The 26,359-nt window shown below is 41.6% G+C and overlaps 1 protein-coding gene and 1 non-coding gene across 18 annotated transcripts in view; one reads left to right on the top strand and one right to left on the bottom strand.

The window, feature by feature from the left end:
• The window catches only part of SORBS1 (sorbin and SH3 domain containing 1), a 211,496-nt gene that overhangs the window by 106,412 nt on the left and 78,725 nt on the right, over positions 1–26,359 (bottom strand). For all 17 annotated transcript variants that reach the window (XM_039871670.1, XM_039871669.1, XM_039871671.1 and 14 more), the window contains 2 exons: positions 6,325–6,379; positions 1,706–1,774 (listed from right to left, as the gene is read on the bottom strand). In XM_039871670.1, the coding sequence (XP_039727604.1) occupies positions 1,706–1,774; positions 6,325–6,334 (79 nt within the window). In that variant the 5' untranslated portion in view covers positions 6,335–6,379. The remainder of the gene's footprint in view (positions 1–1,705; positions 1,775–6,324; positions 6,380–26,359) is intronic.
• On the top strand, positions 17,768–17,886 carry LOC120610060 (5S ribosomal RNA). Its single transcript, XR_005654868.1, has one exon. It is a non-coding gene; the product is annotated as a 5S ribosomal RNA (ribosomal RNA).

Here is a 26,359-nt window from a genome sequence, read left to right as displayed (position 1 = left end):
GGAGCAGATGGTCCTGCTTAAACCCACCTTTTCCTGGGCAAGAGGTTGCCAAGTGTCCAAGTGCATGTTCAAGAGTCTGGGCAGCACTCAAGTGCACAGCCCAGGATCCTGACATGCAGCTGAGCTTTAAGAAAATTGAAATGCTGCCTGGGATGTGGCAAGGGCTGCTGTCCTCAAACCCTGGGTGGCCATTCTTATCTGTGCACAGGCTTCTCTGGGGCCCCTGCCTCCCAGATTCTTGAATTTCAATGGTGGGCATATCCCCAAACCCTCCTTCTAACACACCTGCCGTGAGGCCTCCCCTCGCCCTGTCACTCTAATGGCAGCGAACTAAGAGATGGGAGTTCGTATGCTATGGTGCCAGCGTCACTCCAATGGGCAACACCCAGAGGTCCTATGGCCCCAGATCCACGTAATAACTGGGGGGTAGGGCTGTTCAGGAAGCAAGAGGGTCACTGCTGAATCAGCGTCATGCTGGTGGATCTGTCAAAGGGACAGGAGGGAGAGAGGCACCTCAGCAACGGACGGTTCACCTTCCGGTCCTTCGTGCCGCTATTTCATGAAGCATATGGCCGTCAATAACTAAGTCGATAATGACCATACTGCATATATTAAGATACGAACATGCTTTCACAGCAATCCTATCAAAGGGCCACTGGGCAGGGAAGGAGAACAGGCCAGCAGCAGGACACCCGTGCCACAGAGGTGGCCACCCCAAACCAACCAGCCCCCCACTCCCCATCCCTGCTGCTCGCTCTGCCTTCCCTCTCTCTCTTCCTTCTGGCTTTACACTTGGCCTGGTCTCAAAAGGAATATCTGGCCTAAACCAGATGAAAATCACAAAGGCCAAACATGTCAAACTCTCTGAAATTATTCGAGAGATGGCACATTTTGACTTATATGCCCAATGATAGGACTTTTGCCCTCCCCCCTCTTTGATATCTTAAAATTTAGTGGGATGGGCATGGAGAGAATCTCTGGAACCCAGAATCTGAAGCAGGAAAAATACTGCCAATCATTCGATTCTCTCATTCTTTAGATATGGGGACTCATATTCGTAAGACAAAGATGTCTGTCGGAGGCAAAACTGGGACTTACACCCACGTCTCATCACTCCAACTCAAAAGCGACACGGGGAGCCCTGCTGCCTGTTATTTGGGCAGCCACACTGAGATGTTCTGGATGACAGACTACAAGGCAGAAGGGACCTCAAAGATCATCTGATCCATCACTCATTTCGTCCTTAAATTTTCTGTCCTGAAAATTTTTTAAACTGAAAATATGAGATGATGTGCATGAAACTAATGCCACTGAAATAATTTATTTCGGCAATTTATTCTCTTGCCTCAGGGGCAGGACTGTGAAGGTGAAATGCTGGGTAAGAGAGATTCCCGTTTGATAAATGCCACATGCGCCAGGCATGAGGTATGCCTCGGTCTGTGTATTTGATGTTATTTGAAACAGCCTGTGAGCTAGGGACAGTTTTTAGTATGTCACCTCACAGTGGGAAACAGCAGCCTCACACTCATGAGATGTAAGAACGTGTTCATCGTTTTAGAAAGTCAGCTTGGGAAACAGGTCTCCAGTTCACCGCCTGATTGGACTAGCAACCATTCCCACCAGGCAGGTGGTCCAGGCACGACATCCTCTGCTCCTTCTAGAAACACTTTCCATGACCTGTCAGGCTTCCCTTCAAGAGCCTTACCTTTGTCCTGCCCATTGCTGCCAGGTGCCAACCCGTTCACCACAGCTTTAGAAGCACCAACGTCACATTCTGAAAGGAAGAAAGAAAAAAAGCATAAGGCTAGTGATGAGGTCTCCCCAACATTTATTGAGTCCCACCTGGTGTGAGGTGCTGGGGACACACAGGCTTTCTCAAGTCTGGGGCTGGGCCCCTTTGGGCGTCATGGGAGAATTCTGAGAATTGTGTGTGGCTTGAACTAGGAGAGAAGGCAAACACTGTTTGGGAATGAAAATACGTGGTGGGTGATATAAATTCTCCTGCCTTCTGGCTATGACTTTGTTTCCAACGTATTTTAAAACTCTGCTTAATTTCCTCAAAATGGCATCTGCTGCCTGACAAAGCCTTATCTGCTCATTCAAATGCCAGCTCAAAGGCATCCCTGCATATCCAGAGAGCTGTCACACAGCTGAAACCTCAGGCTTCTTGACAATTTCCTTCACCTCGCCCCACATCCCAACATCATCAAAATCATGCTGTCCTTCCCATGAAACATCTCTAGACACTGCCCCCCTCCTTCACATTCCACTGTCCCCAGCTGAGGCTCTTGTGTTATTGTCTCAAAGATGACATGGCTTCCCGACCACTCCCTGCCTCCATTCTGTCCCTTCTCTACTCCAACCACTGTCCTGCATCCTGAGAACATTGCCTAGACCCTTATTTAATCGCACCACTTCCTGGGTTAAAAGGCCCCAGGGCGCAGGACAGATGAAAACCAAACAGTACCATGCAATATGATTTTCAAAAATCCCTCTACTTTAAATATACTGTATTTTACCTGTATTGAAAATAAAAATATTGGGGTTTAGTCTAGGAATTCAATCGTTTATTGACATTATCATTTCCATGAGAAAAAAATGTATTCCAAGTTCCCCAAAATGTACAAATGACTCATTCAGTATATAATTTCTTAGTAAGTGGGATGACCTATATCTTGGCAGACCTGGTCATATTTAAATAAACAAACTGACCTTCTTGATAATTAAAAGCAAAGAAACAAGGCCCAGTATCCAGCAGCTACCTAGGGGACAAAGCCTGAGCAACTCACCCTGGACTGGAGGCTCTTCAGGCACTGGTCCCGGCCCTATTCCAGCCGTGCTGCCTTCTCCAAACCTGCCATGCCCGCCACCTCACAACCCCTGAGCATGTCAGATACTTTCAGACCTTTTGGCCTGGTTCCTCCGAGGCTCTGGCAGAGAATCCCTTCTCCCCTTTTCTTACCTTGGGCAAATACTACTCATCCTCGAGACTCGCCTGGAATGTCACCTCCTCTGGTCAGCAGTCACCTTTCTGAGTTCTGCTCAGCTGCAGACACTGAGACCCTCGCTGCCCACCTGCAGCCTAAGTCCCACCCAGTTCCCCATCCCAGAACTGCAGAGGCAGGAGAGAGAAGACAAGTGGGAAGGTAGGTGGGCACACTCTGCCACCTGGGGACAAGTGACTACTGTGCTTGGAGCGATCCCCCGCCCGCCCTGCCCCCCAGCCCCGTCCCCAACAGCAAAGAGCCAATCAAGCCACAAATATAATCATAAGAACTGTTTTTTAAAACATCTTTTTGCCTGGATCTAAGGATCCATGCTAAGCATTCCACAATTAGCATCTCATTTTGTCTTTAAGACACAGGGCCCTGGAGCTAGGTATTAGAAACTGCTGTTTTATAGATAAGAAATTTGGGGCCCAGAGAGGATGCCAGGCCTTCAGATCACTAAGCTGGGATTTGAACTCAGGTTTGCTCCATCCATAGCTCATCTTCTTCATCCCCAACTGGGAGAAACACTTTATTTTTAAAATAAAAAAGTTTACATATATTATATATATATATAAACCAGATATATTCCGTATAAAATGGTATACATATGTGTATATATATACACACATATATATATCATATATATGTGTATACATATATATATATATATACTCCATATATATGTGTATATATACACATATACATATATATACCAGATATGTTCTATATTCTATGCAATATATCTGGTGGATATATATATATATTCTATTTCCCCAGATGCTGGGACTGAAGCCCTGACCTAAACCCCAGTAGTTTATTTGGCTGAGACGAGGCCATCCTACCAAGGCACTTAACAATCAGCTTCCCTGACAAACTACCCTGACAGGCCAGCCTGGATGCTCCGGGATGCAGACATGAGCAAGGCCACCGCCCCTCCCCGCCAGCAGTCTGGACCTTGTGACACTGACCCCACAGGTTCTGTCCTGTTCACTGCCCTCGATCCACCTACAGATAAAAGCTAATTCTCCCAGGTGCCAAAGTCTCCCTTGCACCTACATTTCTGGGATAGATGGAGCAGGGTGTTGGTAACAAGGCCAGAAATCCAGGTAACAGAAACTTCACAGGTTCCGTCACCCCATCTGCTCTTTGACTGTCCCTTCCCCATGCACCTGCCCTAATTCCTCTTGGCTGTCACCTTCCTAGGACTATAGGCTTTGCTTTGGGTGTCCCCAAGGCAGCATCTGTGCAGCCTCTGAGCTTCCACCAACCCCAGCCCCATGTCTTTCCTTCTCTTTCTTTTTTCCTTTTAATGAATAGAGCTCAGCTTGAAGAAATTTTGAAAAAGAATTCCATCCCCTCGGACTCAAATCTCTGCAGCACAGTGAGCACCTGGGTCTGCCTCGGCTCCATTACACACTAGCCAGGTGATCCCAGAAAATTATTAATCTCTCAGGGCCTCAGTTTCCCCATCTACAGAATGGAAGTGGTAAACCATGCCCACCTTTGCGGGTTTGGCAGGAGAATGGAATGAGATAATGCAGGTAAAGCACTTCCTTCAGTGATTGGCAGCCCAGTCTCAACTTGGAATAAAAAGAATGCATCGCTTTCATGCTGCTCTTTCAACCAAAGGTTAAAACAAATGTTCTCTACATAGGCGCTTTCTTTCTAACGATCATTTTAAATAGTGGCATAATATTCCACCAAGTAAATACATAAAATGAAACTACTTATTCCCCACCTTCATGTGGATGACGTTTTTGTTTCCTTCAAATTAAGATAGAAATTCCCAAGAGTGGGATCATCAGGTCAAAGGGCTCAGATTTTTTGGACCCTTGGTATGAAATGCCTCCTGCTAGCACCATACTCGAGAGGGAGGGCCTGAGGAGAAGTCTCACAGGCGTTTCCACATCCTCACCCTCCTGCCTAAGGGCCCTCCCTTCCTACTTCCTCTGCCCTCATTCATGCCACTAGGAGTGGCAAAGTAAAAAAAGAAAAAAGAGAAAAAAGAAAAAAAGAAAAAAAGCCCTGGTCTGTTTGAAGTGACAACAACAACAACAAAAAAGTCAAAACGAAAACAAAAAAAATGAGTTACAAAGGAGTTACTGGCAATACCTGAGTCCACTTGGAAGGGAAAAGGTGTGTAGCTTCTTCATACACAGCAAATGAGCTCAAGGAATCAGGACTAAGCCAAAGCCCTCTCCTCACGAGGAGGAAGCTGGAGCTGTTAATCCATGGGTGGAACACTAGCCAGGCCATAGTACTCAGGACTCTAGAGGAGCTGCCTCAGTTAATCCGCACACAATCCCAATGAGTTGGTGCTTTCAGGATGTCCATTTTACACAGGAGAATGCAGAGGAGGGTCCGCCACGTGTCCAAGGCCACACGAGTGGTACGTGCGGAAGCCAGGTGTGGCCCTGATCTGTTCCACCCAGAGGCCCCCTCGATCCTCAGCACACACTGTCCCACACAGTTGAGGACCTGGCTAAAGGGGCGCTGTATGTAAATAAATGGAAAGGCTTGTTTTTAATCTACAGAAGCCTCTGATAACACTCTGGAGATAACGCAAGATTAGAAGACCCTTGAATGAGCTATCCTCTTGGTCATTCCCCTCACTCCCACAGCCTACAGGTCTCCAGGGGGCTCCAGAACAGGCTCAGTAGCCAAGATGGGCCTTAATCTCCAGATGGAAACCTCTCTGCCTCAGATTGTGGGCCAGAAAGCTGACAGCTCTTGGCTGCACAATGAGCAGGGACTTGTTCCCTTTTCAGTCTTCCTTAATCTATGTTTTCCACCCTGGCTCTAAACTAAAAATGCTCAGAACTGGTCATCTGTTTAGGTCTTGATTTTTACTACCAAAGGATGAGCAAGCTGCTCTGCCAGCCTAGATGAAGGAAGTATTAGATTAGCTCACACCCTGGGGCCATTATGGTCAATCTGTTTACTTTAGCTGCAGTCACACAGATTAAAAAATGCCACTGAGGCATATGTCAAAATTGATCAAATTGTATACATAAAATATCCGCAGTTTACTGTATGCCAATTTTCTCTCTATAAAGTTGTTTAAAAAAAAAAAGAAGGAACAGAAGCTATTATAAAGATTAGGACAAGGTACATGTGAAGCGTATAGCAGAGTTCTTGTCACACAGTAGATGATAAATCATTAATAATGAAGGTGAAAGTGATGATGATGATTTATGACAAAACCCTGGTGCTTACCCAAGTCTCCAAAAAAAAAAAAAAATGCAGTTGGGGCCTTCAGAGTAAAAGGGAAATCTGGGTAAACTGCCCAGTTCTGTAGATTTTTCCAGAAAAGAAAGGGTTCAAAATAACTTACCAGAGCTCATGGTGGTGACAGGACAAGTCTTCTGCAACTGGGGCTCTGAAATGCTCTGCAGAAAAACAAACACCACACAACGGAATGGATGAATGGCAGGTTCAAGACAGATCTCTACGGTTTACATTAAAAATGCAAACAACATGTATAATACTTGATAAAACAGAGCCACGCCAGGAGTTGCTTGGCCAGGCTTCTGGTTCTAGGTCAGCTACATACTAACATGACCTTGGGCACACCACTCAACCTGCTTGGCCTTTAGTCACCCATACCTGGTTTCGAGAATGTCAAAGATCTCTTCCAGTTCTGATAGTCTGTTAAATACCTCGAGTTACATGAGTGCACATGGGTTAAGGAGAGGGTGAAGGAAAGAACCAAATTTTAGGAGAAAGGTAAAATTACAATTCAAACTGATTATCGAAGGTTAACAATAATAATGACAACAGCAGTAGCAACAAATGCAGTTTATTATACACAGAGAAATGTTCTAGATGCTTTAAATATACTAATTCATTCGCTCCTCACAACAACCCTACAAGGTAAGCACTAAAATTGCATTAGTTTACACAGATGAGGAAACTGAGACACAGAGAGGTGAATAGCTTGCCTGCCTACGTGGCAGAGTGGGTAATGGAACCCAGACAGCCTTACTCGAAGGCCCAGGCACTTAGGCACTGCACTTACTCACCACTGACATTCAAACGGATGTTAATTTAGTATGGTTTCATCCCAAGTCCCAAGTAACTACTCATCCACTTTCTGTCATTACGGTTTCACCTTTTCTTGAATTTTATATAAGTGGTATCGAAGTTTATGTCTGTAATCTGTACCTGGCTTCTCTCACTTAGCGTAACACAATTTCACATTTGGCCATATACGTGTGGGTCTATTTCTGGACTTTATTCTGTTCCACTGATTTGCCTTTATCCAATAACTCGTTGTTTTGATTACTATAACTTTATAGTAAGTCTTGAAATTAGGTAGTGTGAGTCTTCCAACTTCATTCTTTTTCAAAATAATTTTGGCTCTTCTAAGTCCTTTGTGTTTTCATATAAAGTTTAGAATCATCTTGTCAACGTCTACCAAAAACAAAAAAAGCCCACCAAGACTTTGACTGTGATTTTGTTGAATCTATAGATTAATCTGGGTACGGTTAACACTTGAACAATATTGAAGTTTCCAAATCAGGAGAAAGGCCAAGCTCTCCCTTTATGCAGGTCTTTAATTTCTCTCAGCAATTTTTTGTAGTTTTTCAAAGTACAGGTCTTACATATATTTTGAACAGCAAAGTCTCGCTGAACATCGGAAGGACAATCTGAAAAGCAAGTCTTCAGGCTATGTGGAACCTATTTAAATTATGGTCCACAGACTAGCAGCAGTGGCATCAGCTGGGAGCTTATTAAAAATGCAGAAACTCAGACTTGACCCTACACTAACTGAACCAGAACCTGCATTTTAATAAGATTCCCAGCTGGTCCGTATGCACTTTAAAGTGTGAGAAGCAATAGTGTAGAGGAAACCGACTCCCTGGTTCATGAATTCTGTAACAAGAAGGTCAAGGTATGGTCTGAGGGTCTGCACAGGAGACATGCTTTAGTTTCCTTTTTAACACTGGCTCTCGTTTCCTTTCTAGGCAGCTGCCTTGCTCACTGTCCTTGGAACTGACTGAGTAGAATGCTCAGGGCAACAAGGAAATCAGTCTAAATCCTATGCAGCCCAAATCGGCAGTTACTTTGCCTCTGTCACTGTCAAATACACCTGAGACTATCCGTGACCTTCAACGGCACCTTCAGATCACTCTCTAAGCGGCAGAAACATTTGTTCTCTCAGTCAAGGAACAAAACCTGCTGTGTTCTGTATGCCCCGATGGTTTCCAGTCCTGGTTTTTATGATACCTCAGTTTGCTTCCCAGGACCAAAATGGCTGTTGTGATATCATCCATTTTTATTTTAAAAATAATTTTAGTAAGCAATTTTATTATGCTAAGGTGTTATTTATTCAACTTTTAAAGACCGAAGAAATGTTGATTCAACCATGCAGCTATTTTAACAAGAAGCCCTTCTATTCCTTTACAGTCCTTTCTACCTTTATCTATCTGCATAAATAGAATTTACACCATTGTAAACACAATGTCTCGACAGCTTTGTGTCCTAATTTTTAAATTAAGTACTCTATAAATATTTTCCTGGATTTTCAGTCATTAGATCCATCATTTTAATGGCTATATAATATTTCATAGTAAAAGGCTCCATATTCATTTACCAATTCCCTCTGTATAGTTTCGTTTAATTCATCTCAGTTTTAAGAATAAGTACATAGCACAACAACATTCTTAGGCAGGGGAACAGATGAATGGAAATGACTTCTGAACCAAACACAAAGGATGCCTCAACTCACATGATGAACAATTACTGTCATATGCAGCCCTATGCACCTTTGATATTTCTCAATATAGACATTAGTAATTTCTAAGTATCAGCTCCACTCTCGCTTACAAACTGATCTAAAGTACACATGGTCAGGGATAACATCCAAAATACTAATCATCACTTTGCCACAAACGTCAACTGACCACAGTAGATGCCAGTTGTAGCACTCTTTGGGAGCCCCCTGTGCCAGGTGTTAACCATTTAGTGATCAGATTGTAAGAAGATGGAAGGAGAATGGGCCCAGGGTGGTAGGACACTATTTCGATATTTTAAGAACCAGTATGGCAGTAGTAGATGACAATGACAATATATAGGTATCAGCTCTGCACATGAAGACTTTTGGGGTAGTATGTTCCGCTGCATGCTCCCACTTGGTGATTGATTGAATCTGCAGCAGATGACACAAAGACATAGTGAGCAGTTTAAAATAAAAACTGCAGCAAGAATGGCAGTGGCAGCTGTGCCAAGGATGGCGCCCGGTGTCCAGTCCTCACCAGTGGTGGCAACAGTAGCGACATCCAATCCAGACTATTCCAAGGCCTGATTTTGGCTCTGATTCCAGCCAACTCAGCCTCCTTGAATGCCTGCCCCTGTTCTGAGCGCCGTTCTCCAGCCTCCCATCAACTCTGAACTGCCTAACATCTTGCCAATAAATCCCTTTTCAGTTTGAGTTAACCAGAGGTGGTTTCTGGTCATTTGCAGCCCAAGAACCTTGACCAGCACAGATGAGGGGGAAGACAGTGTCCCAAAGGTTTCACTGGGCGAGGAGAATCTTCATTCCTCTTTACTACAGCAAGGCCAGCCAGATGTGAATCCCACGTGTCTTAGCAAATGGTTCTGTCTCTACAACCAGCAACGCTCAGAGTCAGGGCAGTGAGGATATGTCCAGGAAGCTGCCCTGAGCCTAACCAGAAAAAATGCCGAGAGCTTTGAAAATCAAAATCCAGTCTCTGCAGTTTATTTGGAGACAGTACAAGCTACTACAATTGTATGTTAAACATGAGAGTTTATTTTACGTAAAAACCTCTGACGCTTAATATTTATTTTAAAACTAAGCTGTAAAGAGCTTGATTTGATTGAGAACATGATGGCACCTCTTTGGAATTTCTTCACGTGTCCCCTCCAAAGGAGGCAGGCACCTCTGGGTAAAAGCCAAAAAGATGAACAGTGCCATCTAGTGGCAAGACTGGACATGCTCTCCCCCAGTAGGTTGCAGGAACCTACCCAGTGTCACAGCTTGGGTGGGCCAGTGAGGGTCAGGCCCCCCATTCCAGCCCTTGGGCTGTCGGACCTACCATACTTGGTCAAAGCACTACAGCATCAACACAGACATTCCACTAGAGGAACAAGATGTGAAGTAGCCAGACTTGTTAAGAACGCATCTGGATAATTAACGGTTCTGCGTGATCCCTCCCTAATTCCATGACCCTATAATTCTGAGATGACACAGAGTGAAAAATCACTAAAAGGCAAAAGTTATACTCCTTCTTCCAGCTGAAACAGAATCCAATAACTAAATATGGGTTGTTTGTTGGGGACGGAAAGAAGGTCCTTACATGGATGGTTCAGGGATATATGACTAGAGAAGAATGAGTTTATAAAAATGAATTCAAGGTCCAGCAAAGGTTCTTCGAAGAGAATGAGCTTCTGGTTGACCTCTCAACACAGCAGGCTCTAGCTCCTCCTATGCACTATGGTGTTTTGCCTCCAAAGTCATTCCTTCCCCTCCCCGGCACACGATACACACACACACACACACACACACGACACACACACACACGCATTACACATGTCGCAAAGACACACGCTATCACACATTACATGCGCCGGCCACACACACACACACACACACATACAAGGTTAAGCTTCTGGAGCGGAGACATGTGTCATCCTTAGGACCAAGCATACAGTGGGTGCTCAATCGAGAACTTTGCCCTTGTTTCTGTTCAGGCTTCAGAACCTAACTTTGGAGTCCTATCTTCAAGATAACCAGACACTCTTTAACAACACTGTAGCTGCTTTAAAGGAAGCTAGCTCCCCACTCTGACCAAACCACTCTGACCAAACCCTGGTTATACTCTAGCTTGAAATCCAATCTGGGACTTGATATATTTGCTGCCACTTCCAATGGCTTGAAAAGAATAGAGACAGCTCACAAAGCATTATTGCTTTAAACTTCACTGCTCTACCAGCAAAGCCATGGTTCTCCAATTTTTCTACAGCTCATCCCCTACTCGATCTCTATAAATGTCATTTCTCTTCAAATGCACTCTTTACATTATTGGAGAGAGTGCAGAAGGCTCTTCAGAAAGCCAGAAAGAATAAACACTAAGTCACTAACACTTCCTTTCAAGGGGAGGAAGTTAGGATAAACTTGACCCTGACATCAACTTCAGTCTGGAATCCCAAGACAAGGCCAGGGGCTCAGAACACAAGCACAAGATTTCTGTGAAAAAAAACCTGATACTTCTAGAGAGGAAGCGATAGGAAAATACATCAGAAAGGCCATCCCCCACATCCTCCCATTTCCTCCTGGAGTCCCTCCAACGTGGTTTCCGTTCTAACCAATTATCTAAAATGGCCTTCAGAAAGGTTTCCAGTGCAGACACATGGCCAACCCCAATGAATTCTGCACTGATCAGGCCCCCACTGACCTTTCCACTGAATTTTAAGACAGTTAACTCCTTCCTCTTCCTGCAAACACTTACTGGTCCTGATTATTAAACATCACTGTGGACTGGTTTACTCTGGGCCCTGAGGATCCTTCTAGAAAAAGGCCTCTGGGTTCTTCTAGGAGTATAAGAGCTAGAGGGCCCTGAGCTGGTCCTCATTCTTTTCCAAGGACACACTCAATCCCTTGACGATTTCATCTGGAATATTAAAACCAAAAGGATCCATGCAGGTCATGCAGTCCATTTTCACGGTTTCCCACTTGTATTGGCAGGAGTTCCATGGGCCCTCTCAGGCCACAGTTCAGGTTCCCACCCACTCCCCACCTTTCACTTCAATCAGGGCAGCTGTACTTTTACCACTTTTATTCACTTATACTTCCTGAGCTTTCCTTGGATAAATGGAATCTGTAGCTATGAAAAAAGGAGAGGGTTGTAAACCAGAAATCTAATCTATCCCTTATTATTTGGGTGCAAAAACAGAGTCAGAAAAAGTTTCCCTTTGTCTTACTTTATACGCCTTCAATTAAGCCCACTTTCCCTCCTATCTCTCTTCTACTTCCTCAGGGCACCTCTGGCCTTTGGCCTCTTGGCAACAGATAAAGAATCCCAGATGAGTATCAGCCCTCCACAGCCCACAGACTGGACAGTATCATTTCTCCCTTTAGAACCTTTGGATACTGCCCTATTATTCACTGAACAATACAGAGTCCTGATGCAGCTACCAGGACCGGCAGAACCCATTACTCACCTCTCCCGCTTTGCCTTCCTCCACTTTGTCTCCGCTCCTCCACTCAGGCCTCATACACGAAGCACCCTAGACAGTAAGCACTTTTTGGCAGGGCAAGGTCTTGCTTATCTCTGTATCCTAACATTTAGTAAGGTGCCTAGTACAGAGTAAGCACCCAATTAATACCGGTGGGGTGAATATCTGTCCTTCACACATGTCTGAGCGTACCAGTGTCTCTTCTTCCCCTTGCCACCCGCCTCCACCCAACACCTGATAAGTTGCGTAGCCTTGTCAACTCTTCCATCTTCATGACTCATGCATCCCAGCCACCTCTGCTTTTCCATCTGCACACTCACCATTTTATTCCATCATCTCATTCCTAGACAATTACAATAGTCTAATAAGGCTCAGAATTACCCTAAATAGCCCATGTACTGCCACATTCTGACTTCGGTGGTGAAAGAGTTCCTGGTTAAATTTTAGTGGGGTGGGAGGTAGTCTATGGATCCCCTATGAGTTCAGACAGTCTGTCTTGGAAGTATAGGGCAAAAGGAAAAGAGACGGTGAAGCTCCTGGGGAAGAATAATGTTATCTAAAAACACAGAACCAATGATGCCTTTCAAACAGCACTTCTTTAGCACCCAGGACAGTACTTGGCCCAGAGGACACCAACATGAATCAGACATGGCTGCTGTCTTTAAAACTATCTCAGAGTTGTAAGGTGACAGACATATCCCATTTAAACATAATATGATGGGTGCGCACCCCTTCTGCTAGCAATCTGCCTTAAGCGCTATGGGAGCACAGAAAGAAAAGGAATAAATTCTGCATGGGAGAGATAATCCAAGAATGAAAAAAACACTAAAATTTTTAAATGTTCAATGATATACCTTCTAAAATCACCTCAAATGTCACACTTTGGGAAACACCAGTCTAAAATTTCAAGTCCAAATTCTTTAACATACCAGAAGGCCTTGTAAGATGAGGTTCCAATTACTTTTCTGGTCTCACCTCCCCCGTATACTCAATAAGCCCTACACTCCATGCGTTCCATATTTGTCCTTTCTACTGAATCCTGACAAGATTTCCCATTTCCACATCTTTAATCTCATTGTTACTTCCTACTGATGCCCTTTCCCTCACCTCCCTTAACTTTAAGACCAATCCCAGTGGCCAGATCTGCTTGCCCCACAAAAACTGAAGGTTTTTCTTTTGATTTGATTTGGTTTTTAATCCCTATTAAAAGTCACGATGATAAGAAATTCATTTTAATAAGACCTATTTATAATCATAGAATTCAGAAATCCTATACCCCAGTTCCCTCTAAAATCATCACTGTCCCATCCCAGGTCAGATTCAGAGGTAGAAAGTTCACTACCAATAAATCTGCAATCATTCACTTTTTATACTTAAATGGAGCCTTCAAATCAACATACAAAGTTGATTCTGCCAAGAAAATTGCCAGCAACCAAAATACAGGCAAAATAGCTTCGAGTCTTATAAATGCAGTATAATTTACACTTCGGACAATAGAATTTCAATAGAATTTAGGCCTTGTAATCATATATTATTTATGTATTAAAAATATATGGTTTGCGGCAAACGTAACAGAGGGTTAATATCTTTACAGTGTACTCATACGTATTGCCAAGAAAAAATGTAAATGGCATGAAGAAATAATTCCCAGAAGAAAAAAAATGTAAACAATAAACAGATCTGTGAGAAAATGTTCATATAACCTGATTAGTTTTTTTTTTTTTAAAGATTCAGATAATGACTAACCATTTTTTCTACTTGTTAAATTAGTCCACAAATCTAAAAATGCTAATACTCAATGCGGACAAGTGCAAGGACGCCGACATCTCCCTCTACAGGCAGCGATACTGTACATTGTTCCCTCTGTTTTCAGCATAATCAAAAGCTATGCACTTCATACCCTTTGTGCTTTAGGGGAATCTAACCTGAAGAAAGAACCCGAAATGAAAATAAAACTATTTAGAGATGTCATTTATAACACCTTTATTAATAATAATGAAAACCTAGAAACATTCCGGTATTCAACAACAGAGGGCCAATTAAATTACATGGCCACATACCCCCTGGGTGGACAGTTACTAAAATAACTGTCACATAGACCACACAACATGGGAAAAGACTTCTTATCATAAGATTAGGTGAATAAAGCAGGGTGTAGGTCTGTGTGACACCTGTGATTACAATTCTGTAAAGAACAAAACACGTGCATATATCTGAAAGGAAACATGCCCAAATTCTAGTACTACTGTGGTTGTGTGGAATTGGAGGTAATTTGATTTCATTTCTATTTTCCAAACTGTTTATAATGTAGTTATAATATATTTCTTTTTTTAATGAATGCTAATTTTTTTTTTACCTCATACCTGGCATTTGATACGTAATTGTGTAATCTTCAGAAATTTCAAGAGAAAACCCCAGGAGACAAACAAAAAAATGCCACTAACAACTTTATCCATTAGAACATGGCAGCCCTGCATGTTGCAATCAATCTTCTACAGACCAATGGCAAATACCCCAAATATGGGATTCCAACATTAATCCCCAGGGACTGCTTTTGTTTAATGAAGCCAAACTACTCCCATGCAGTGTCTTATGAGGACAAAGTGGGGAGGGCAATAAAACAACTAGAATGTTCATCCAGATTTCCTAAAGAAGTAGTTGAACCAAAAGGTTTAATCTTAAAATAGTCAGCAGGGGCTGCCAGGTGACAGCACACACAGCACCCCACTGCTTCCTAGGCCCGCTTGCTGCCAATTCCCTGCTCCTAGCCCAGCTTCATGGCATTCCAGAGCCCTGAGCTCCCTCCCAAACTCTTTATATGTACAACTCTGGGCACACGACATTTCTTAAACATGCATTGTTAGCCATTAGTCTTAAATACAAAAACTGGCCCATTTGTGTTTCCCAAATATGGCTGTGTCTACAGAGCCAAAACTCTGTCTGATTGCAGCATCCAGTACATTTGGAACCCTCCACTTAGACAATCTAGATAATTCAAACGAGGGCGGATTTCCAGATTCATTAAATAAAAGCGAAACACCTCAGTTCTGTTTAAACTGTAAACACATAACCTCAAACTAATAAAGCCAACCCCAGGATACAGAAGATCTTTTTTTTTTTTGATGTGACGACTACACAGTGTCTACCTGTAGAGACGCACGAACGAAAGCATTCTGAATTCTCAGGAGAGTCAAGGTTGGGCAATATGCCATGATATAGGTAAAGGAGACTAAGATGTTACTGTGTGTAGCTGAAAAAATAAATCTTAAAAAGCTGAAAAAGATTCTGTTAGAACTTGAGAACGGGAAAAGAGGCTGGGTTTGATATGGCAGGAGAGGTGGCGACTCTTACAGACAATCCGTAGTTCAACTTTTCTTTTAAACCACAAAATTCCTAAGGCCACGTATTTGCCACATCATATATCATACAGACAGCTGCAGTACAGGCCCATACTACACTCAGGAATGAGGGAACAGAAGTTCCATTCAGGAAAAAGGCTTCGGGTCTTTTACGAATACATAAGTTAAATACCTCATTCACAATACTAGCTTATTCAGGAATTGCTTGTTTTCCTTAAGAAGTTTTGAAGTTTTACTGAGAGTGTACTAACCTAGCAAAAAGCCAATATGAAACACTGAAAACATTATCTTTTCTAAGAAAACCTCTCTTCTTGGTGGTGTTTATTTAATAACTGAGGTGGAACACACACAGACAGGCCCAGAATCAATAATCAATCCCTGAACGCAGGCCATGGAGGCTGAGGACTGCACAGATCATTAGTGCCCGACTGTAATAAATGTGAGCCACACAGTGAATCATACTGTATTATATTAGTGACTTTTCTAAATTCTCTTAATTTTATCTGATATTACACTGATTTTAGGCAATTAAAAATATATCAGGTAGAAAATCTACATCCAAGCACTTAGAATACAGTGTAAATTTCTGAAATGGGTTTTCTTCAAAATAAGCTAAAATTACTAAAATATTTAATATGGTGCCAAAGTCACAGTAAACACTCAATAAAAATGTATTTTTTAAAAAAATCTATGTTGTCTCTTGGACCAGACTATCTGGAAACAGGTTGGCATCTATTATACATTTATATATTAATAAAAATGTCACATATATGCATGTACATATACACACACGTCTGACTTCAGTTGCTCTATGTGTATCCAACTATATCAATAATCACTTTGAACAATCAACAGTCTAAATGCAGCAATTAAAAGACAGATTGTTAGAGTGGATCAAAAAACAAGACCCACCTGTATGTTATCTATAGGAAACGCACTTTAACTATAAAGACACATATGAGTATAAGTAAATGGACGGAGAAAAATATACCATGCTAACAGTTGCTTTATGTGCTTAGTGGCTTTGAGAAAACAACAAAAACAGGGTCAGAAGAACTAGGTTTGAATTCAAACTCTGCCCGAGCCCTGAGCTCCTTCTCAAACTCTTTATATTTATAAATATAACTCTGGGCACACAAAGTTTTATTTCTGCCAGGACTGTGCAAATTGGGAAATTCCTTAATTTCTCAGACTCTATTTACTCACCTATAAAAGGGAGTTAATAATACCTAAATTAATAAAGTGTTTCTAAGATTAAATTAAAAATATACTAGACATTGTAAATTGAATTAATAATACCTAAATTAAGATGTTTCTAAAATTAAATTTAAAAACATATATGAGACATTGTAAATCGTGCTGTAAAAGAAAAAGTATTCTAGCCAAGAAGATGCTGGTCTAGTCCTGTTACCCTTTGCTTATTGCTTTAATGGACTGATGAATATCATCACTGTACATCTTATCATGAGGTTGATATTACCAATACTTACCTGTACAAAACGTCAAGCTTAACCAACTGAAATAGCGTCTAAGAACCAAGACATCAGTCTCTGGCTCTGCCTTCTCATGCAAAGCCAGGCAATGAAGGGCACTCCCAATAGAGGCATCATGTTTTAAGAGACTTTGGAGTTGCTCTTTCTTTAAGGTCAGGTCTCAAGGAACCAAACCATTCCTACTGAGACCCATTCATCGTGCATGCATTCGGTGCATGCCCTGTGCTAATGCTTTAGAACAGATGAACCATTTCTTCATTTCCTACATGCCAACTAGGAACCAGCCACTTTATACATGTAATTTCCAAACTGCAGAACTGTGTAAGGTTTCTATACCTATTCTGCATAGAGAAAAACTGAGCCTCAATTAAAGTTAAAAGACTCATTGAAAGGTCTTGCAGAAGCAAGCAGGAAAACTGGCGGCCAGACCCCGCAGCGGCTCTCAAGCCCATGCTCTTTTCCACTCCACGACGCAGCCTCGTCAATAGAGGCACAAAACAGTCCCTGCCGGAAGCAAGACGCTTCTATAAGAAGGTTGTTCAGAGAATATACAGGCCTAAAAAAGAGAGATACACAATTTAGGGGGCATTTTTATCCAGCTGCGGAAATGAGATAATCAAATCTAATCAACATAATCAAATTTAATCAAAAATAATCAACATAAAAGATGGTACCTCCCCTCAGAGACCTCACATTCTAGTTGGTGACAGAAAACTAACAGCCTTGAGTCTACGGCCATGCCACCCTGAACAAGCCTGATCCCGTCTGATCTCAGAAGCTAAGCAGGATCGGGCCTGGTTAGTACTTGGATGGGAGACCACCTAGGAAGATCAGGTGCTGTAGGTGTAAAAAAATAAAAAATAAGGGATTGTAAACTGACAAGGTCCTTGCAATCTGTGAGGTCAACCAAGGATTGCCTTGCCGAAAAAAAAGAAAAAGAAAAAAGAAAACTAACAGTCTTGAAACCTTGATGAATCACTGAAGACAGCATGGAATAGTACCCACTGACTGCCCTCCACTGTAGCAATGTGCCAGCTAGGAGGATGCCCAGCTCTCAGGCTCACCTGAGAAACATCTGGGGACATGCTAACAAAAGCTCCCTTTTCTGAATGCTTAAAATGCCCCTGTAGATCTTATGATATTAACTTCTTTATAGAAAGTGTTCATTGGGGGAGGTTAAACTGAATAAGGCCACACGTGGCATTTTCTCACAGCCTTTAAGAAGCAAGGACACACATTGACACCCCCTTACCCACATACATTTTTATATATGTGCAGAGGAGCTCTAGAATAAGTATAAATTGGATTTCAGTTGCCACTCTGCCACTTATTAGACCATGATCTAATAAGTGGCAGTTCGCCTAGTCAGTTCACCTTGCTAAGTCTTAGTTTCCTCATCAACAGCCATCAACTTCAGTGACATGGTGAACATTAAATGTGGTTACACACACCAAGTGCCTATCACAGTGTTAGAAAGTCCTCAGTAAATTGTAGCTGCTTTCAGCATGATGATCAGCAGCAATAACACCTGAGAGTGAGTCTCAAAACCACTTAAGCTGGTTTCTCTGCGCAGCCATATAGAATGTTCTTTGTCAGCTACAAGGAGGCTAGTCTTCTCAAGCTAATTCAAAGAACAGCCTCAGCTCTCCTTTCAAGAGCTTATTACACCTCCTACCTCTCCCACCTAAAGTTATGTAGTCTGTCTTTCCTCAACAACACAATCCCCTCTACAACTCAACTTCCCCATAAGAAGCAAAGAAACGAATCTACTTTCTCTGAATAGTTAACTCTCATGGATGTTACTAGCTAGGTGTCACTTGATACATATCTAAAACTTACTGTCTTCCCTGTCTTTGGCTATTCACAAGCTGTTCACCTGGAGTTTCCCAAGGTGGTTTTCACACAGGTAGTGCTTAGTACACAGCACAGAACAGTCCCAAGTCCAGTTCAATTGGTGGAAAGGATTTGTCCTGAAGAGTATATGGAAGTAACATTGGCTAGGTAGTGTCCACGGGCCACAAAATGACCTTGAATGCCAGGCAAAAGCACTTGTGCTTGCCTTTGTCAGGCCATAGAACCCAAGGTAAGTTCTTTAGAAGTTTCCTGATTCAAGATTAATCTGACTGAGGCATGCAGGATAAACTACAGAGGTGGGGGCATGAGGCAGAGAGAGCATGTGAGTTGAAGCCGGGCCAAAGGAATGGGCATTGACATCTAGTGATTTGCATCAGATTCTCCACACACACCAAAAACATTTCCCTCAACCATATATACCCTGCGCTACCCAGGAAAGAAGCTCCCAACAAACTTGTTTTGCCAATTTGGCTGTGCAAAGCTCCACAGAAGCCTTGATTACAGCAACCACAGGCGACAATGTCTACATTTGTCTTGTCTTGCTTATGTGTAGCAAAAACTGCTGCTCAGAGAGAATTTGATTCTTTGAGCTTACTGCTTAAATCTCATTCTGCCATTTTTGCCACAGAGAATCTTTTTTTTTTTCCATGCCCAATTGCCTTGGTGGCAGACAACATAAAATTATCAGAAAATAAAAAGTGTCAAAGATCCCTGAGAACTCAAAGCTGACTATTGTAAGAGACACTGCAATAGCAACCACTAACATAATATAAAGGATGACAAAGTCAGGAATGTTTAAGAGATCATTTTCAAACGAATGTTATAGAGAATAGTTCTCAACACAAAATGACCTTGTCTTCGTAATTCACAATTTATATAAATATAGCACAAGACAATGGAAAAGAACTATGTGTCCAATTAAAGTTACTGTAGGATTGCTGGGGGAGGATGGGATGATGACACTGAGATCCTAAATAAGACAGTATTACATCTCGCACACCCAACTCTGTCAGCAAAGACTTCTAGGTGGTCAGTCAGTGACTCTACTGCTGTGACCCTGTTTCCTGAGTGTAAAACAGGTATTAAAACAGCGTTAACTTCTTGCTGTGAGGAATAGTGAGGCCAAGCATCTATTCAGGTAGTGCAGTGCGTGGCACACGGTAAGAACTCAATAAACGGTCGTGACTGACAGATTTGGTTTATTTCCCATTTGCCTGATTCTAATTCCAAAAATGAGGGGAGTCAGAGGTGGGTGGAAATCCTGGTTAATAAAAGGCTCTAATTAGTCACTGTTTTACTATAACAACAGTTTACAGGAATTATGCTTGAAGGAGACAAGGGCACTGCGAGGAATAAAGGTTTTTTGCCTTGGGCAGAGAAAATACAAAACTTGTGGTGACCCACACAGCACCCCGCATTTGTATAGAACTTCATAGGTTACAGAACAGCAGTGTCCTCAGCTGCCTGCAAGACAGGTTGGAAAAGGGAGGGAGGGCTGGAGAAGAAGAAGGGGAAGAGGGAAGGGGAAGGGAAAGGGGAAGGGAAGAGATAGGAAGGAAAGGGAAGGGAAAGAAAAGAGAGAAGAGAGAAAAGAAAAGAAAGACAGGCAGGAAGGAAAGAAAAGAATGCAATATGGTCTGTCTTTAAGAAGGTTTCATGTAACCAAAAGACTCAGACCATCACAGAATTCCAGGGCTGCAAAGGACCACAATTTGCAACTGTTATAAGCTTTGAAGTCCTGACATTAGATGAGAAAATATAACATCCAGGCATACATCCTTCCTGAAACAGAAAGAACCCCCACCCTGCCAAGCTCTTTCAACAAGACGGGAAGGTGGGGGGCGTGGAGAAAGCCACGTCAGCAATAGATGTTACAACCATACTTGTGGCCCTGCTGTGCTTTCTAGAAGCTAAACTCCCTGAAGAAAGGTGTTTGTGACCCTATGAGTTTGTAAATCACAAGGGCAATAAAATATTATTCTATGCTGCTTTTAAATTCTTCATTGTGACATTCTCTTCCATCTATATTTTTTTAAAAAGCGGCAGTAGAAAATGAAAATCTAAGGTTTCATAACACTTACAGTAAGCCCAAATGTCTCTAAAACTAAAGTCTAAAATCTTCGTTATACAACGTTGGGGAATAAATGGGTTGCTCCTTTTTAAAAAAAAACTCATTAATTTAAGGTAAACCCACAATCGAATACCCTTTAGTGCTTCTGAACTCATTAATGCATTTAATAAAAGTTCACTAAATGTGAGGCATTGAATAATAGTCAGTTTCGCTGTTGAAATTTACAGTATATCTTACATATCTGGAAATCAAGCTACCAAAAATTCTAATGGGGCATTTAAAAAAGATGCAGAGATGGGGGAAAGAACAAAGATCCCATACAACAATCTCCCCTGTCCTTTAAGAGTGCAACAAAAATCCTTCATAAAAAAATGTAACTTTAGAACTCTTGGGTGGGTTCCCAATCTTCTTAAAGGGAGCTTTGGTATTTGTAAAGTTTGGTGAATATATTACATTTCTGGGGGAAATTCAGTTTAAGAAGCATATAATTATAGACTTTCTTCCTATTTGTTTAATAATATAGGTGTAAAAATAAATGTCTTTTCTTCTGTAAAAATGTAAAGTCTAAATAAATACACCAGATTATAAAGGGAAAAAAACTAAAATATAAGCTTAAAACTCTTAAAAACAGAAATGAAAAATGCATGAATTCTCATCATGGCAATGAAGCATTTCAAATTCCCATCTGCTAATATCACAGCTCTAAAAACTACCCGGCAAATTTAAATGCGGGAGAATCAGGTGCAAGCCGGGCCTCGGGCAGCAGGAATCTGGAACGACTATGCAAAGTTTGCCAGTGGGCTTTGCTAAATTGTGGAGTCCAACTAGTGATCAGGGACAGAAAATCCCAGTGACTCCAAGTTACATACATGTGTGATTTAAAATACTCACATCCGTATTTCACTGCTGGTTACACTGGAGTCGAAAGAAGGGAGGGAGGGGCAGGCAGGTTTAGGAATGTGCCCTAGATGCTGACCAGATGAGAACTAGCTGCAAAGGCCCCTTCTGGAAGTCACCGGCAGTCGGCACTTACTCACTGAACACGGACAGGCAGCAGAGTCCTTCCAATGGGGTGCCAGACGGGGAAACCCTTCCCTGGCCACTCGCTCGCTAACTCATTAAATTCAGAGTGAAACCAGCTGCTGGGAAAGGCAAAAGGGTGACCCAGCCATGGCTCTGGAAATTCCTAGCAAAGAAAATAAATGGAGTGCCTGGGTCACAGGAGCTCACAGATCACAGTGCTAGAATGGAGAGTTCAGGCAATCAATTGTAAGGAAGATATGGAAATTATCCTTAGAGTGTTGCTCTGTTCCTGGCTGGAAATATAGTGTGGTTTCTCTGTAGGATGTATTGGGTCCCCATTCCCGTCCCCTGGGCCCCAGTGCCATCAGAGAGGGAGAGCAGCTGGAGGAAGATACAGGCAGGCGGACAGGGAGTCCCCAGAGACCAGCAAACAGTGTGGGTGGAGAGTAGAACAATGCTTCTCAACCCAAACAATATTTCAACAGGCCCGAAAAAGATTAATTCTTTATAAGAATTATTAAAATTATATAGATAAAATACATATAAAATTCTTTACTAAACAGCTTTAAAAGTTTTATTTAAATCTCATTTCATTTCTTCTGTCACTGAAATCTACACAAATGATGAGTAATTGTATTTAAATATAGATGCTATGTGAAATCATTTTTAAAGTCAAAGAAACTAAGATAACCAAAGTGCTCGTTTCTCTCATTTCCTGATTTGTTTTCCTTAAAGATAAAGATATATCTGTAGTACAGAGTATGGTAAGACATAAATTGATTCCTCTTTAGGGCTTGAATTTCATTACTTTAAAAGCCAAAAATGCTAGTTCATGTAACTAAGTGGTTGGAAGACCCTATTAAACCATCATTGATTTTAAAACTTACTCTTACATGTGCCCCTCAACTAAATTTTTAACTTATACTTCAATTTTGATTGTAAGTTTGATTTCTCTGGTCTTAAACATATTTTCAATTTAGGTAACTAAAATAATCTTTGCAACATATTTCCACTGTACCAGAGTCTCAGATACTGCTATGCACTGATCACCTGGGGAGACACTTGTTTAAAATGTAAATTGGCTGGTTCTGCTCCCATATGTGCTGATTGAGAAGGTCCAAGGGGGCCCTGGAATCTGCATTTCTGGCAGATATGCTTTAAGGTCACGCTTTGAGAAACACTGGTCAATATGACCAAGCTACTGCAGCACCAAGTATTAAATGCCCATAGCTCAACAATGCTTTACACAAAGCTGCAAATGATCGTGAATTTGTTGCATCACTTTAAACATAATTTATAAGTTGTACTGATTGTGTCAAAATTTCATTTGAGCAGGAAGACAGTTTTTCCTTTTTAACCTGCAAAATGTTCACAATGAATTAAAAAAATGTGCAAATGTAATTCCATCTGCAAGGCCTGCCAGGCTCGACTGCTGCCCCATCTGCACAGTCTGGCGCAGGGTTTCCGAATGAGCAGTTTACTAGGAGTACACTCATTTATTAGCCCGAATATTCAAAACTACATGTTTGAGAAAGCAATGAAATCAAATGTACCCAAAATTTAGGACTATTTCATCTCACAATCCATAAAGTGACTATAACCTTTTAAAAAAGAATATATTTTGACACATTTGTTGATGCCATTTAAAGAGCAAATACTTATTTTTTTAAGTTATATCAGATTAGGCTTTCATTTCTAACAGTCCATTAATACTTCATCCTATCATATTGTAAGAAGAAAGTTTTCATTTTGTATAAAACGTAAACTCACAATTTCTCAATATGTTTCCACTGAATATAGTCTTATTAATTATTCAGTGTCAGAAAATGGTTTCTTGTGGAAGCAATTAGAAACGCAATTAAAATCCCAAAATTCAAAAATAGTTGTTCATGTATTGAATTCTTTTTTAGAAGAATTCCTTTTCCATCTCAATTTAACAGTGTAGTTTTTAGATTTAACAGGTTTTATTTTTTTAAACGTATTTTAAAGTACAAAAGAAATATATAAGCACGGAACATTTGAAAATTAAAAAAAAACATTCATAACATCACCACTCTAACAACTTCTTAATCTGCAGAACCAAACTTCCACAAATAGATTCATACCCTGGTGAACTTGCTTCTGATCCAGGTACTTGCAAAGTATTCAGGATTATACTGCTCTGTACGATATAAACTTTAATTGGGGGGGTGGGATGGGCACATAGTCAAGTTCTGCCACCCATTTTGAAAGGTAGCCAAATGTGATTTTTCCCCCCAACAATAAACAAAATAAACTATTGTTATTATGAAGAGCTCTCCTTTTCAGTAGAGGCACTATTGCTTGGCGTGTTATATATAATGTCTCACTGAATCCCAATAAGCTTATGATGTATGTACTGTGGTTACCAATTTAGAAAGAAGGCATTAGTTCCATGTCTTCTCCAGGGTCACACAACCAGTGTGCGGTGGAACTGTGACATAAAACCTGACCTACCTGACCTTAAACCCCAGGCTCTTAACTGCCACCTCACGCTACAAAGATGCATCCCACATGGCATTTCCTTTCCTTTCACTCCGCCACTCATTCTGTAAACACTCTTCCATTTCATTTGTCTTTATGGTGAGTGAGAGAATGTGCTCAACAAATCACGTCACGTATTTACCCAGCCTTTCTGAAGGGTCTGCTCAGCGCCACAGACTGTGCTTAGCGCGAGCTACAGAGATGGACACTACCACCGCTCTCGAGGGGCTTCTCACCCAAGCCCTGGAGGGTGCTTAAAAGCCAGAGAATGGTTTTTTGTTTTTGTTTTGTTTTAATGCCACGTGATGCCTGGACAATGTCCACTGCTGGCTGCCGAGAGTGACAGTGAACAGACGCTTGGACTGAGAGGCCCCTGAGCAGATATAAGTGACCTCTTTGGTCCCTGAGATCAATTGACGGCCAGTTCAGAACTCTTCTCATTGTTCACTCTGAGTCTTTCACAGTACAAATTCCAAAACTAGAATTTTTTGGTTCTGCAAATGGAGACATCAAAAGAGAAACATTAAAGTAAAATTAAGTTTGGGAAAATTTTTAAATTTTTTTTTAACTTTTTCACAGTTATGCCATTGGGGTCACCCTCCGATCCCAAGTAGTACTTTGAGTTCAGCTGTTTACTCCCTTGACATGACTCTTGCCAACTCAAGTGGCAAAGATATCCTAAGTTCCAGTAAACACACAGCTCATTTTAGCACTGGCAGGGACAGTGGAGGGGAGCTAGGAGTTTTTTCGCCAAGCCTGGGCTACAGTCTTAACAGAGAAGCAGCATTCCCCAGGGCCCAGCAAGGCAGTGGCATGTAATCAAAGTGAGAGATCCATAGGAAATAAGTCAGTGTAGGTGGTTCATAGTCATGAATGTCCCTTCTCCATCACTAACCCTTGACAATTCCATGCTTTCCTTTAATGAGAGAGGCCTATAGCCTCTCTCTACTCATGCCCTCACCTTCCCTCAGCGGCATGGTGATTAAGAGTATAGGCTAGATATCAATTATCAGTTCCACCGCTTACTGGCTGTGGGACCTTGGGCAACTTACCTCAGTTTCCTCATCTGTAAAATGGGGTAATCACAGCATTCCTCTAATGTGGCTACTACAAGGCTTCATTGGGATCATATAGGCAAAGCACCTAGAAGAACAGCCAGGCATGGTACAAGTACCTAATAAATGACAATCTGAAGCAGGGAGGGGTGAGCACCCTACACATTCTGACATTCTCTCTGCTCCGTGGTGATCTACTCTTTGAAAATGGTCAACAAATGTTTTGTTTTGTTTGTTTTTGGTTTATCTAGCTATGAGGAACCTTTAAAAACACATAGGAGAGACTCTCTGACACTTAAAACTATCTTAGTACTTACATAGTGGAGTAATCAATAAAACCTTAGAAGTAGCTCAGTACCTTACACAGTGGAAAGTAATCAATAAAAATCATTGACGGGTTTATTTTGTTATGAAGGAATTTAGAAATAATCTGGTTTGATGCCTTCATTGTACAGATGAGAAAACAGTTAGGTGGGAAATGAGAAGCCTGCCCACAAAGGCAGGGTAAGCTTGTGACCTTGACAGGAATGAAACAGGACTTTTAAGTCCCAATCCCGCGCTGCTTCCTTCAAAAGATGCTGCCTGACATGGTCAAGTAGCTTTACCTTTCTACAGACCCAATGGTACAGGGAATGTCATGCTAATGTCATATTGAAGCAAAAGTCTTCATTTGCTATAAATATTCTTTCTGAATTTTCGCATGGTGTCTTGGATATAGTAAATGAGCAATAAATATTTTGTTGATTTGACTTTACATAAAAAGGCAAATGATAATAAGAGATATATCCTCATGAAAAATTCTTCTAGATACTAA

This window comes from Pteropus medius, unplaced genomic scaffold, assembly GCF_902729225.1.
Source record: "Pteropus medius unplaced genomic scaffold, Ma_sr-lr_union100, whole genome shotgun sequence".
Taxonomy (NCBI): domain Eukaryota; kingdom Metazoa; phylum Chordata; class Mammalia; order Chiroptera; family Pteropodidae; genus Pteropus; species Pteropus medius.
Note: the sequence above shows the minus strand (reverse complement) of the source record. Positions and strands in the feature narration are given on the sequence as shown.